This window comes from Acomys minous (genome assembly GCF_964271855.1).
Source record: "Acomys minous genome assembly, chromosome: 15".
Lineage (NCBI taxonomy): Eukaryota > Metazoa > Chordata > Mammalia > Rodentia > Muridae > Acomys > Acomys minous.
The window spans coordinates 96,051,723-96,066,336 of NC_140497.1; the positions used below are offsets into that span (position 1 = coordinate 96,051,723).

At 50.9% G+C, this 14,614-nt stretch overlaps 1 protein-coding gene across 1 annotated transcript in view; it reads right to left on the bottom strand.

Moving 5' to 3' along the window:
• TGFBR3 (transforming growth factor beta receptor 3) overlaps positions 1 to 14,614 on the bottom strand; it is a 170,347-nt gene that overhangs the window by 42,896 nt on the left and 112,837 nt on the right. The window contains exons 5-7 of the mRNA XM_084758044.1: positions 8,259 to 8,442; positions 3,315 to 3,483; positions 965 to 1,112 (exon numbers count right to left, since the gene is read on the bottom strand). Of these exons, the coding sequence (XP_084614170.1) occupies positions 965 to 1,112; positions 3,315 to 3,483; positions 8,259 to 8,442 (501 nt within the window). The remainder of the gene's footprint in view (positions 1 to 964; positions 1,113 to 3,314; positions 3,484 to 8,258; positions 8,443 to 14,614) is intronic.

Below are 14,614 nucleotides of genomic sequence, written 5' to 3' on the forward strand. Positions count from 1 at the left end.
ACTGGTTACCAGGCCAGCCAGCAAGGACGTCACAGGAAGCTTTGCAAAATGACGTCTTGGTAAAAAGCTGGAGCAGACCCAGGGTCACTCTTGAAAGGATCATGTGTGGTGCATGCACATGTGTGTAGGGCATGCACAGGTGTGCGTGGCGGCCAGGGCTCAGCACCAGGTGTCCTCTTCAGTCTGTGTCTGCCCTAACTTTTTGGGATCAGGTCTCTTACTGAGCCAGGAGCCCGCCATCGGTTCCGCTGGGCTGAAGACCAATGAGCTCATGGGAGTCTCGCGTCTCGGCCTCCCGCGCTCCAGCGCCAGGATTGCACTTTGCAGGGTAAAACCAGTCACTGACTGAGCACCCTCTGAGTGTCCGCAGTACTTTCTCTTCTGCCTTTGGACCCAAGCAAAACGCCACGCAAATGCTACACATTTGTCTCAGCAGGGGAGGGTATGACACGGGTGGGGTCGGCCCTGCTTTTCCTTCCTAAGTGCCTGACTCCAGAGGAAAAGCTGAGATTCAGGTCTATGATACTGAGTCTCCAAAGAACACTCAGGCAAAATAAATAAATAAATAAATAAATAAATAAATAAATAAATTTATTAATTAATTTTTTACAAGCACTTCTGCTCATTGCTTCATAATTAGTATGACCAGAAAACACACTCGTTCATTTTAAAATGAGTTAACTGGAATTCAGGAAGCTTCAAGGATTTGTCCTAGGCCATAATTTTTAAGTAATGGAACCAAGACTCAAATCCAAGTCTGTTACGCTCCCAAGGGGGGCCATGTTTCAGCCACCACAGACTGCACCCCAGCAGGAGAAACCAAGCGTAGCTTACAGAGTAAAACCTAACAGAGAGCTTAGGAACTTCAAAGAAGCAGAATCTTCGCAGAAGTAACACAACACATAACCACAGTTTAACTCATTGCTGTTTAACGAGACCACGAAGAAATGTGCAACCAACTTACAATAACTTTCAGGTTTCCCCTGACGTCAAAAGATTTTATCACCCAGTTGACAGACTTCTGGCACTTCAAGATCAGGACAAGGCTTTTGACCACCTCGGTGTCCTCCCGAGCAGGTTGGATGTCAATTATTATGTCCACCTGGAACGCGCTGTGTATGTGAAAAGCAGAGACAAAGTCAAGCCCCAGGACCAGAAGGTGGCCACCGCGCCCCCGAGCCCGCGTTCCCAGTGTCTGGCCAGCTGATTAAAAAGCTGGCGCAGATCCCAGGCAAATGACATGTGCAGAACAGACTGCAGCTGCACACACAACAACACGGGTTTACATAACAACAGGAACACAGGCCTGGTGCTAATTAGCCACTCAAGTTTTTCTCCTCTAGAGGGGAGGAGGGGAATGGCAGTTGTTGCTCAATGTGGCGCCATTTGAAGGGACTTGAAGACACCAAGCGAGTTTCCCTGGGAAGCAAGATGGCTGCTTTCAAGCCTTTGCCCTTCACTGTGTAACTTCTAAAGCCCTTCCAAACCTGACTTGTGGGTGGCAGATGGCAGGGAGGCAGGAGACATGATGGCACACGCACTCAGAAACTAGAGTAAAATAAGAGGCGAGGGGCCTCGGCTTAGTAAGATTTGATTACGGCATCACCAGTGGTTAAATAGTATCTGTACTTGCTTTCCCTAGACCTGGATACATAGTCATTAAAGAACATTAGTGGTCAAGCTGGGCGGTGGTGGTGCAGGCCTTTAATCCCAGCACTCAGGAGGCAGAGGCAGGAGGATCACTGTGAGTTGGAGGCCAGCCTGGTCTACAAAGTGAGTCCAGGACAGCCAAGGCTACACAGGGAAACCCTGTCTTAAAAAACAAAAAGAAAAAAAAAATGAACATTAGTGGTCGAGCAAGCAACTGATGCAGAGTTCTGAGCACAATACAAACTCTAAGAACTGAGCATAAAAGGGGGTGGATTTTACTAAGTGATCACAGCCTTTGTTCTGAATCTGAGGGGGTCGGTCTTGGTTTCACCTCATGAAGCACAAGTACCAGGGCACCCCCACCGGGTACCCCCACCAGGGCACCCCACCAGGGCACGCCACCAGGGCACCCCCACCAGGGCACCCCACCAGGGCACCCCACCAGGGCACCCCCACCAGGGCACCCCACCAGGGCCCCCCACCAGGGCACCCCCACCAGGTCCCCCCACCAGGGCACCCCCACCAGGGCACCCCACCAGGGCACCCCCACCAGGGCACCCCCACCAGGGCCCCCCACCAGGGCCCCCCACCAGGGCACCCCCACCAGGGCACCCCCACCAGGGCACCCCACCAGGGCACCCCCACCAGGGCACCCCACCAGGGCACCCCACCAGGGCACCCCCACCAGGGCACCCCACCAGGGCACCCCACCAGGGCACGCCCACCAGGGCACGCCCCCCCTCGCCCCGGCCAAAGGTCTGCGCATCCCCCACATTCTCCAGGTCCCTTCTATTCCTTTTGAGTTTTCCACAGAGCTCTACAATGGGACCGAGTGGAATCTTACCCAAAGTGATCTGTAGCCTATTAAAATTTGAAATTGAAAACTCTACTACACTTTTCAATTTAATAAAATCTCTCTACCAAATTATAATCTGTAAAGTTTGAGACACTGGTCTGTATGAAATACAGTTCAGAGTGGAAAGTCAATTTTTTTTTCTCTTTTACAAAAAATTATCGAATTATTTTCAATAGGGAGAATCAAACTTCCAGGCCAGGGGGACGAAGCTGAGGGGAAAAATGAAAACACGAGTGGCAAATTGTGTCATCCAGTGGGTCCTTGGTGCGTAGTGTAACAGTGCACTCCACCAACACCCCACCCCACCCACACAGTGGGGGATAAAATCACTACATGCATAAATGCTCTGAGGACTGTTATAAATACAACCTTATCAAAAGAGACTTTGACTAAAATGGAAACGATGGCGGTAAGGTCGCTCCATAACTTTGACTTTCTCAACAGGTTATGACGTCAATCAAAGGGGATCACAAGGGAGCGAGAGTGCTAGTGTCTTAAAAATTATATCCAGAAATTACAAATGGGCTTCAAGAACCCCTCTGGCATCTATGTACGTAAAATCAGGTTGACATAGGGCAGAGCACCGTGCTTGTGCCTCTACAGCTTCTGTAATCCAGGCTGAAACATGGCTGGCTCCCTCTCCCAGATAAAGTGGGCAGCTGCCCCTGCCACCCTCGGAGCAGGGAAGAGCAGATCTTTAGTTTCATCTCTGTTTAGAGCACACGAGCATACACACACGCACACATACACACACGTATATACACATGTACACACGTGTACACATGTGTACACACACACAGACGCTCACCTGTAAGGGTTTGAGTTGGGGGCGAGCAGCTCGATGATGTGCACTTCCTTCTCCCGGGGCTGACTGGACAGGACACAGCCTTGCGCAGCTTTGGGCTGCAGGTACTCAGCAAGGTAATTGAGCGAAAGGAAGTTCTTCCCTATGTTACACGTGGGAGGGAACATTTGATCTGCAAGTAAAGACCAGAGTGCACTCGGTCAAACCGCTGAGCGACTGGAAGCCGGCTGGAAGGGAAGAGGTGACGAATGCAGGGCAGAAGGGAGGGTCTCTGTGGCCTTGACCACTGCTTGGCAACGCCTTCCACCTTGGTTACCAGTGACCTCCTCTGGCCAGTTCGAGTGGCTTCTTTTTTTTGCGTACGCCTGCTCGTTTCTTGTCCCTGTTCATTTCCTCTGACCCATGTTATATCCCACCATTTTTCACCATTGAGGACATTTTCACTATGTCCTCGATCTTTGGTCCAGGTCAGGACCCACCTGTTAGGACTGTGTCCCTGACGATCGGATTCAGGGCATCAGGTGTCTGTTCCAAAAGGCTCCATAGTTAACATACGCCAAGGCTAAGACTCTCAGCCCCGAGCTGGCAAATCTCACTCGGTCTGTAAAGTGCCTGCCCACTATGCAAAGGGCCTGGGTACCAACCCCAGCGCTGCACATAAGGTGTTATAGCACACGCTCAGGGGCTGGAGGCAGGAAAATTAGAAATTTGCCATCATCCTCAGCTACATAACCAGTCTGAGGCCAGCCTGGGCTACAGCCCTTACCTCAAAAAAAAAAAAAAGTCAACAACAACAACAACAAAAAGATATGCAGCCCTAAGGAAAAATGAAATCACGGCATTTGCAGGAAAATCTAAGAAACTGAAAACCTAAGCACGTCCAGGCTACATGATCCAGACTCAGTCTCAGGCTACACGATCCAGACTTAGTTTTAGCTCTTTCCTCAGTCCTCTCGTCCTCCATTTTCTCCAGACAACCCCAGTGTCTCCTGTGGCACCCACTTGTTCCCAGACTACAGCATCTCTCCTGGGATGCAGGCTTAGCATTGCCATCTGTCTCCCAAGAGGTCCCCACCTGGCCGGGCGTTCCCAGGAGCACAACTCAGTACTGAATCCATTTCCAGTCCTATAGGCTTCTCCCCCTGGGCAGTTGCCGCGTCAATACAAGTCTCGGTTCTCAGGCCTACACATCTCTTCCCATTTTCAAGGTGCTTTTACAAATACCACTGGGCTGAGGACGGCTTACTGCCTCTACCTGGGAAAAGACATGCCAGCCCCAGGGTCCTGAAGACACTCCCCAACTACACATGCTATTCACACAGCACTACACACATGCTGGGACTTCCATCTCTCAGCTTAAGTGTTTAAGCAGACCCTGAGAGAAGCTGCTGGCACAGTGACATCTGGGGTGGGCCAGTGTCCAGGAAGGGCTAGGTGAAGCCAGATTTTCAGAAGGGGGATTAAGCAGACCTGGCACTTTAATGAGAAAGACCTGTGTCTCTTAAATGTTAAGGATGGGACGCTGGGTCACATGCACATGGAAGTCTCACCTAAAAAATATGGGATGAGTTTTCAAGATTCCAAGGCTGGGTTGGCACTGCCCCTCCCCAGCATTGTACAACTTCCATTCCCCGGTCTGCAGCTCAAGCCATGCACTGCAGCTCCGACCGCTGCAACAGCCCCAGTACCACCTCAGAACAGAGGGCACCACAGCAGTAAATACGGCCCCAGCTGTGTGACTGCTGCAAGGATGCTAGCTCAAGTATCCTGCACTCTCTTCTAGAAACCTCCTCCAAGGAAGCAGCCCACAGCCTCACAACCCAGGCTGCTGACGCAGCCTTCGCTACATCTGCTAAGGTGTTTTCCAGATGTGCAGATGAGGAACGCATACCTCACAGCTGCACCCCTGTGATGCCTCTTCCCAGCTCACAAGATGGAAAATGATATCAGACTGCAGGGCTGAAATCTAGTCGAGAATCAGGAGGCGTGTGTATGGGCCAGAAGACCCAGGGGATCAGGACCCTCTTGGGACTGTAGATTGCAAGACACAGGTGTGCCTAGTATGCAGCTAGCACACACTAGACACACAGTATAGGCCTTGTGGGTCCACAAAGGAGATGTGAAATTTGAGACAAATAGCCAAAGGAACACCCCTCCCCCACCCCCAGGTTGGCGAGCCGTAAGGAAGCTTTAAGTACCCAAACACTGCTGTTATTAAGGGTCCCAGTTTCAGATGCCACTGTCAACTCAGCTGAAGGAGCTGATCACTTTCTGATGTGTGGAGTCCCTCAGATCAAGTGGCTTTCCATATGCTTGGTGTAAAAACTTACGCTAAGCGCCAGGCGGAAAGAGCCACAAGAGACAATGCCCCTCTTAAGCTTGGTAGGGGAGAGTAAGGGTGACGTGGCTGACGACTCCACGACCAGCATCATCTACCCCAAGGCAGGAGTGAACGTTGGAGGTCACATGAAGGCCCCTCTTCCTGCCTTGAGGCCCACGCCCAGTCGTAAACCCACAGTGCTTGGCCGAGAGCCAGCACTCTTTACCAAGCTCTTCCACGCTGCGCAGACAGCCAGTACCATCACCTGGATGGCTCGGGGAAGGACGTTTTTGTGGACCCAATCCTAGTTTCTTCTATAGCTGGCCAGGACTGAGCAACTAAAATGGCATCTCTAACAAGGTTCCCAGTAACCCTGATGCTTCTAAGATGGGAACCACACTCTAACGACCAGCAGGGTGTGAGCAAACAGTGACTCATTAGCCTAGGTCCCTGTTTGGAGAGCTGACCCATGAGGCTGACACAGAGTGACCATCAATGATAATACCCCGCCCCCACCCCAGGGCTCCTCCCCATGACATGGGCCAGAGACTAGACCCATTGGACTTGACCCAGCTGATGGTTGGACTCAAGTTTCCGGGGATCCTAGCGGTACTCAAGGAGTCAGCCACACAGCTCCGGGGCAGGAGACTGACTACTGTGCTATATGCACTGTCAAGGAGGCGGGCCCACTGTTTTAAATGTTTCCACTCCAAATGTTCTTATTCTAACAACCCAGGGGGTGTTTCCTCTCTTCCTTTCACGCGGCTAGACTCTGCTTCCGACAGGCAGGGCGCTCACTGGCTCACGACCTTCATTAAGAGATTTCTGTTTTATCTCTCAGTTCCAATGATGCCTGACTGCCATGAGAATCCAGGAACAAACTTGGGGAGTTCGAACCCCATTCCCACCTGAAACCCTTTCTCTCCGGCCAGCAGTTGTTCTGGGGACACGCTTCCCTGGCTAAGACTTGAATAGCTTCGGGTAAAGCATTAGACTCAAGAGCGAGGAGCTGAGGGCTGGCTTTGCCACTTTCTAGTAAAGTGAGTGGAAACATGTTCACTCAACGCTTCCCTAAGCCCTGCATAGAATGACAGAAGCAACACCCTCTTTCTGGGATTGCCATGAAGTACATGTGAAAACTCCAGATATGGTCTCTGCATGTAGCCAACACCACCACTGGTGGCTCACCTTTACACACCAATGTTGGGACTCACCTTTACCCACCAATGTTGGGGCTCACCTTTACCCACCAATGTTGGGACTCACCTTTACCCACCAATGTTGGGGCTCACCTTTACCCACCAATGTTGGGGCTCACCTTTACACACCAATGTTGGGACTCACCTTTACCCACCAATGTTGGGGCTCACCTTTACCCACCAATGTTGGGACTCACCTTTACCCACCAATGTTGGGGCTCACCTTTACCCACCAATGTTGGGACTCACCTTTACACACCAATGTTGGGGCTCACCTTTACCCACCAATGTTGGGGCTCACCTTTACACACCAATGTTGGGACTCACCTTTATCTACCAATGTTGGGGCTCACCTTTACCCACCAATGTTGGGACTCACCTTTACCCACCAATGTTGGGGCTCACCTTTACCCACCAATGTTGGGGCTCACCTTTACACACCAATGTTGGGACTCACCTTTACCCACCAATGTTGGGGCTCACCTTTACACACCAATGTTGGGACTCACCTTTACCCACCAATGTTGGGGCTCACCTTTACACACCAATGTTGGGGCTCACCTTTACACACCAATGTTGGGCCTTACCTTTGAAGACACAGCAATGTTGGCACCCACATGCCTCGTTTTTACTTTAAAGCACAGCCCAGATCCAGGCTTGGGGAACAAACATTCAACAGCCCCTGTCACCGCATGACATATAGGAAGGAGGTGACAGCTGCTGTCAGAATCAATGGGACACGCTAAAGGGCTGCAACATTGTTCACACAGCCAGCCGAGGACAACAGGTCCCATTCACGAGAGTTATTTCCTAGTAACTTTTGGGGCTGGGGGTGGTGTTCCAAATATCTTCAACTAAAGATGAGTTTTTAAAATACTTTTTAAAAAATGGGCTTTCAAGATTTGAGTTGTTGGATATTTGTGTCTTTCTGCAAGGCAAGGAACTAAATATGGTCAATCTCTTTCAAAACAGGTAGTTCCTTACTCCAAAAACTTGTCCTTGTCACAAGAATTAGGACTGAAAATACATTTGAACACTTTTCCCTCAGTTGGTGTTTAAACTTTAACTGATGTCTCAATACCGGGAAGGGACACTGGCTTCAAACATTTGCAGATGCCGCTGTATAAGCCATCCCGCCTCCTTCATTGCTTCAGTTACCGATGCACCCCACGCCCCACCCCGTCCAGCCACTTGCTTATGCTGGACACTTCTCCCTACCTCTCAGCTGGTTAGAACCAGCCCCATTTCTGCAGAAGGAAGAAAGAAGGAGATGGAAACGGGCAGGGAGAGTATGTCTCAGCTTACCGTTCAGGTCTCGGCCAGCCCCAGCACTCCAGAATCCACCAGCCCAGCTCGACCACCTGGACCCAGATGGGCGAGCAACTAATGGTTCTAAATCTGCCATAACAGAAGCCACACAAGACTCACCTTCCCCCACTTTAATGTAGATGTTTCTTGCTATCTTGAGCTCGGTGAATGACGTCACTGCTCCGTACTCCTTTAGGGCCCAGTGTAGCAGATGCTCATTGTCCTGAGGGAGGTTCCTCTCTTCCGTTTCTGCTGTCAGGGAGAAGTTCCCGGACGAGAACTGGACCACCGAGCCCTTGGACACCTGAGCAAACAGAACCGTGTAGTCAACACCACACAGCTACCCAGAGCCAAAGCAGACCCAGAGGAAGGCCAGGCCAGACTCAACCAGCACACCTGACTGTCTTTCCTCTCTGATACGCAAGTAGGTGTGACAGGGGCAAGCTCTCTAAGAGCTGACGCAAGCAACCCCAAACCTACTTCTCCCAGACAGCCCCAGGCAGGGTGTCCCTTCAAGCTTTGAAAGAGTGTGCACTAATGGTTAGAACTGTCTTGGCCACATTTCACAAGCCTCCACTCAGGGCCAACCTCCAAGCACCACCGTCTTCGTCCACGTTGGTTCCAGGCCTGTGGACTGAAGAGGAACATCACTCTCTCAACACTCAGAGACATCAGTGCCTATAGACTGCACATTTAGGGGAAACACAGACCCCCTCTCAACATAGATGGACTTTACGGTTTTTTGTTTTGTTTTGCTTGTTTGGCTACAGCATTTTCTAAACAGTAAGTACTCTTAGCACAGCATTTATTCTACATTGAATGCTGTTTGTAATCCAGGAACGGTTGAAAATCTACAGGGGGAGGGGCAGGGGAGAGGCAGGGGAGGGGCAGGGGAGGGGCAGGGGACGGGTAGGGGAGGGGCAGGGGCAGGGGAGAGGCAGGGGAGATGGAGGGAGTGCAGAAGTCAATACTGTAATGCATTGGATGTCACACAGGAAGTGTTGGCAAGTGACCTCTAAGTCCAGTGAACAACTGAACATGGCTTACTACAGCTGTGACATCGGCCAGTGGAGTCACCACAGCAGGACTACAGTGAGAACCCTTTACGGTTTGTGTTCCCCTGGGCATCCGTATACAGAGCAGTTGGCGGTGCGCAGCCTTCCACAGGCTACACCACTTCAGATGTCTCAGCAGCAAGGAGAAAGTTTGTAACAGCTCATTTAGTGAACTCCCAAGTTCCCACGGGGTGTGAGGTCAAGAGGGTGTCAAACTGACCCCCAGGAAAACACCCAAGAAGGTCTTCGCAAGTGCCACACTGCTGAGCTGTGTTCAGACCGTCCCTGGCCTGGCAGGGCATAGCGCATAAACAGACACACACAAAGGAGGAGACGCCTGCTGCTGTAGTGGTGCTGGCTGTGTTTATAAAATGATCCGTTATCAGCGTCAACATGAAAAGTCAAAATGTAGCAACAAGGTTTATATGTCTCAAAACTATAAGCATCATACGTTAACGTCATTTTAATTGTCCGTTCTTAACAAAAACCAAGTTACTTATCGAGAGGCATTGAACAGCCACACACGAACAATGAACCTCAAACCAAAGGCAAGACGAAGGCAGGGACCAAAGTGGCTCCATCATTTAGGACTGTATTTTCGCTCTTCACACCAGGAAACTAGTACCTGCCCCTCTATTGTGATGTGCACTAAAACTTTCTATTCAATATCTTACTCGCTTTCACATACGCATGCATATAGGCACGTGCGACTTGTTTGTTTTTACGACAACTGCTCTTGCTTTGCATCAGCCTAGCTTTGAACTCTTGATCTCCCTGCTCTAGCCTCCCGAGGGCTGGGATTTCAGCCGTCACGCCTGGGCACACATGTCTCCACTGCTGACCTATTCCTGGAACTGACCCCTGACCTATGACACTACCACCTCTATCATGGCTGAATCAGGCGTGACGAGTTGCTGACCATCTTAACACCCACATTCTACTGGACTCTCCGGTGGGCCCAGTGTCATTCGGCACTTGCTGGGTGACTCTGGCCTTGTCGGGAAAGGCCTCACGAGTGTCCCACGGTGTGGAAAGCACAGACTACTGTGGGCACCTTGCAGATGCCTCTGCCCCAGTGCCTCTTAGCCGGGGACACTTCTATTCCCTGAGGGGATACACTTGGCAAACGTCTGTCAAGAAATAATTTTGATTGCAATAACCAGGATGGGGAGTGACACTGGCATCTGTCCCCGCCAGAGGCTCTCCTGCCCTTCCTCCGAGGTGTGGCACTGCTCCAACACAGAATCATCCAAAGTGCTGCCCACACTGGGCCTGAGCAAACCTGCTGTAGACAGCGAGTGCACCCTGGGAGGCTGTGGTGGAGTGCTGCTGCTCAGTTAGCGCTCGCTCCTGTGCTCTCCCCCCTCTCCCTCCCCCAAGTCCACGTTTACTCTGTGCATGTATGCGTGTGGACATGTGTTGAGGTCAGAGGACAACTCGAGCGCTGTCGGACTTAGCAGTAAGCTCCTTTACCCCCCAAGCCACCTCAGTTCTTAATGGCCAAAGAAGCCTTTCTGGTTGGTACTAGCTTGGAACGCACAAGTGAATCATTAATAACCTGGGTAAAACTTGTCACAAATGGTCACCAACTGCCCGCCAGCCATGTGCCAGGCACTGCCATGTGCCTTCCATACCGCAATGGCGACTTCTAAGGGTCTTTGTGCTGGTTGAGTGCAGCCAGTGTGGACGGTTCTGCTTTGACCTTGTTTTGTTGTAGCTTGCTCCCTCACACTAACCAGGCCAGCTCCGGGCAGCTCTGCTGGGGTGTAGCCACTCACCAACACTGAACCCTGAACCATCTCCATCAGGCTTTCTGACTTTAGCCCTGCAGAGAATCTTCTTGCTTCTGAAAAGCACTTAGATGTTTGTACTCAGCTCGTTACCGGAAGAAACCCAGGGCGGTACGGAGCGGGCTCTGAGCCCCAGCTAGCCCTGTTTTGGGTGCGAAGGCGGGGATCCCTAGATGTGTGTTGCCCGTGTCCTTTTTCCCCATGTTATAGCTATAAATTTTAATTCTGGGCTTTAAAATACATTATGCAAAGCAAAGTTTTATTCCCTCCCCCCCCCCCCAGAGTGGAGATGTGCCCTACTGGTATATTCCACAGGCAAGAACTTTGTAAATGGGTGAAGAGGTCAGCAGCAATATGGAGAACGGCCACGTGACTGCCACGTGACGGCGAGGCTCACGAAGGGGTCGCCCTGAGGACCCACCCTCCCTGCCACACACCATCAACCCTGCCCAGTGCAGCCTCCTTTCCAAGCAGCCCCAAGGTTCATAAAGCTGAGGAATTTGGAAAGAGAGTTGCCGCCACTCCTGAGGCACATTCCAATAAGAGGAGAGTGAAGCTGCCGCCCCCCCCCCCCCCCCCCCCCCCGGGGCAGGGAGGCGTCCCCGGCTGCAGGTCAGTGGAAATTTTCTGCTTTCACAAGCGGTTGCTCAGCCACCAGCTCTGTAGGGCCAACCAAGGCCCCTGCCAGCCATGATGGAGTTGTGGAAGCTACTGCTCACGGCGCCCCCACCCCCCTAATCCTCAGGGCCAGAAGTGTGAGTTCCACAGCAGAGAAAGATCCTGAGAGAGACTAATAGTCCCCTCAGTGGCAGGGCAAGGCCGTGCATAAGGCTGTGACTTCCCGCACCAGTGGCTTTCTGACTCCTCCAGAAAGACCGCCACATTCACTGCCATGGTATGGTCCTTCCTCCTGCCCTTCCTCTTCCTTCCTTCCAAAATGACATTCATTTGTGTGTGTGTGTATGTGTGTATACGTGTGTATGTATATTTGTCTGTATATGTGTGTGCATGTGTGTACATGTATGTATGGGTATGTATGTGTGTATACATGTATGCATGTGTATTTGTCTGTGTATGTGTGTGCATGTACATTTGCCTGTGTGTATGCATGTATTGTGTATGTGTGTATACATGTGTATGTGTGTTTGTATGCATGTGTGTTTGTATGTGTAATTGCCTGTGTATGTGTGTGTATGTGTGTGGCATGACACACATCTGGACCTCAAGGGACAACTTGTGGAAGTCGGTTGTCTCTTCCCGTCACGTGGCTCCCAGAAGCCAGCGCTCTCACCTCTGGGCCATCCCCACAGCCCTGCTCTCTCTCCCTCTAAGGTTCGCCCTTGGCTTGCTGGTCTGAGTCATGGCCACCAGGTCAGAAACTTCATCCTAATTCTTCCGTAGTGCCAGTCTTCAAAGACTTGAAGATGTCACCGAACTTTTATCTCACATTCTCTCTTCAGAGATGCAACCTTCTCAGCTTCCTCAACCCTTGCTGGACACCGCGGCTGTTATGTAATCACCGCGCAGACTCTGCACACAGTCCTGGGGAAAGACTCAGTGTTCCTCTGAATGGGCAGGACTGAATTAAACCCACGGCCACTGGCAATGAGGCCCAGTTCTGTCTCCTTCCTCAGCTGTGGGAGCGAGGCCGGAAGTTCCAAGCTATGGTCAGTGGTTGGTTCTGCTGGTAACCAGCCCCCACCCTGAGGCCACCCAGGAGACCACTGAGTACCACACAGGGTACCACTTCTTAGTGTGCCAGACAGAAACAGCAGGGACTGATTGTACATTTCTTGTGCCACAGTAAGTGAATGTGAAATTGTTGTTTAAGAGAATAAGAGGTTAAGCACAAGGATTTTATATTTGGGTAAAATAACAGAAACTTGCTAAGGCTATTTATTCTGTTGCCCACCCTCTATCTTGTTTCAGGGGAATATATGTGTGTGTGTGTGTGTGTGTATGTGTGTGTGTGTGTGTGTGTGTGTGTGTGTGTGTGTATGTGTGTGTGTGTGTATTTAAAAAAGTAGCCAATCCCATCCCTCCACCCATCTTCCTCACTGTCTCCTGAAAAATCTCCCTAATATATGTAAACACACGATAATATAGACCAGTTAAGCATTAATGTAGCACAGAGCTGGGGAAGAGCCTGTCTCTGCTCTCCCTCCATTGCACACCCCTGCCCAGGCACCCAGGATTCACCACACACAGCCCATGGCAACTCCTGGGTCTTCTGTCCCTCCCCCCTCTCTGGCCAGCAGCCCACTTTCCTTCTGTCCCCATCTCTGTGAGGCCTCCCGGGCTCCCTGCTCTCCTCAGGACCCAGCTCGCACAGGCCTCTGGTCATTCCCTCTCTCACATAACGGCTCCTGAGTGCCGACTGGCACACCTGCCACCTTCCCTTGGCAAAGACCCGAGGGCCCAGGAAGCGAGTGTCCATTCTCAATGTGTAGCTGGCACAGTGCACGGCACAAGGCAGAGGTTAACACTTGCCTGTTGATGGAACCCTCCCTCTCGAGACTTACAGGAAAGATCTCAGTCACCCCAGTTCCCCAGAAAAAGACTCTCAGCCAGGCTTGAATGCTAATGACTTGATTTCTCACCCAATAACTCTAGCTAAAGCCCAATTATTAATGCATACTTAGCTGTTTTGGGTCTCCACCCACAGTTCACCGAACTTCCCTCCTGCTTTCTAATTAAAACCCAACTCGCTGACACTCCCTGACATGACACATGTCTTCCTGTGGGAACGCGCAGGACACTGAGCTCCAAGGATCTCGACTCTTAGTAAGGATCTGCTGAAGGGACAGTCACCAAGCGATAAACAGTCTATCAAATCCCGGAGAGCTGAGGTCACCTGAGCACCTTCCTCACCAGAAGGTTCTCTCCTGCTTGAGCTGTGCACAGCATTGGTATATTAAACTCTGGTTATGCTACCAGACTTTTTTTTTTTTAAAGAGTAGAACATTACTCTATCTGCCAAGGCTGGAGTTTTATTACAAGAACTTATGGTGAGGCCGTGAGAGCCAAGTTTATTATTTTTTCTGGATAAGATTCAATAACTTCATCCAAAAGTACATGAAAGTAAAAAAAAAAAAAAAAAATTAAAAAAAAAAACCCAGCCCTTTTGTTTCCACACCTGTGGCTCAAGCTTTAACTCTTCGGGTCCTGAGTGGACTCACACGTCAGTTGAGCTCACAGGCCCGAGCGGAGGCCAAGTGTGTCTTCCGGGAAATGTGCTTCTCCACTTTAGCACTGACCTCAGCAGGTCAGCTGACTCGGAGGCCCACAAGGTCCAGCACTGCTTCTCCTGAGCTTCTCCACAAGGCAGTTCGGTCTTCAGCAGAGGAGAAGAGGGAGCTACGGGGCAGGCAGCGTTATGGCTGCCCAGTGCTGCTTCTCGTCCTGTGCCCATCTTCCACAGGATGTATTCATCTACTGGGCTCCTTTTTTCATCTCTTCCTTTGGAGCCCAGAATCCTCACCCGTGTTGTGCAGGGGTAGATAGATATATCCCAAGCACTTGGGATGGTGGCGAGAGCAAATAAGACAGTGTCTGATAGAATCCATCTTGAAATTCAATTTTCTGGCTGTGCCTGCTGTGAGTTTTGTGGTGAGGGGGTTCTAAGGTCATA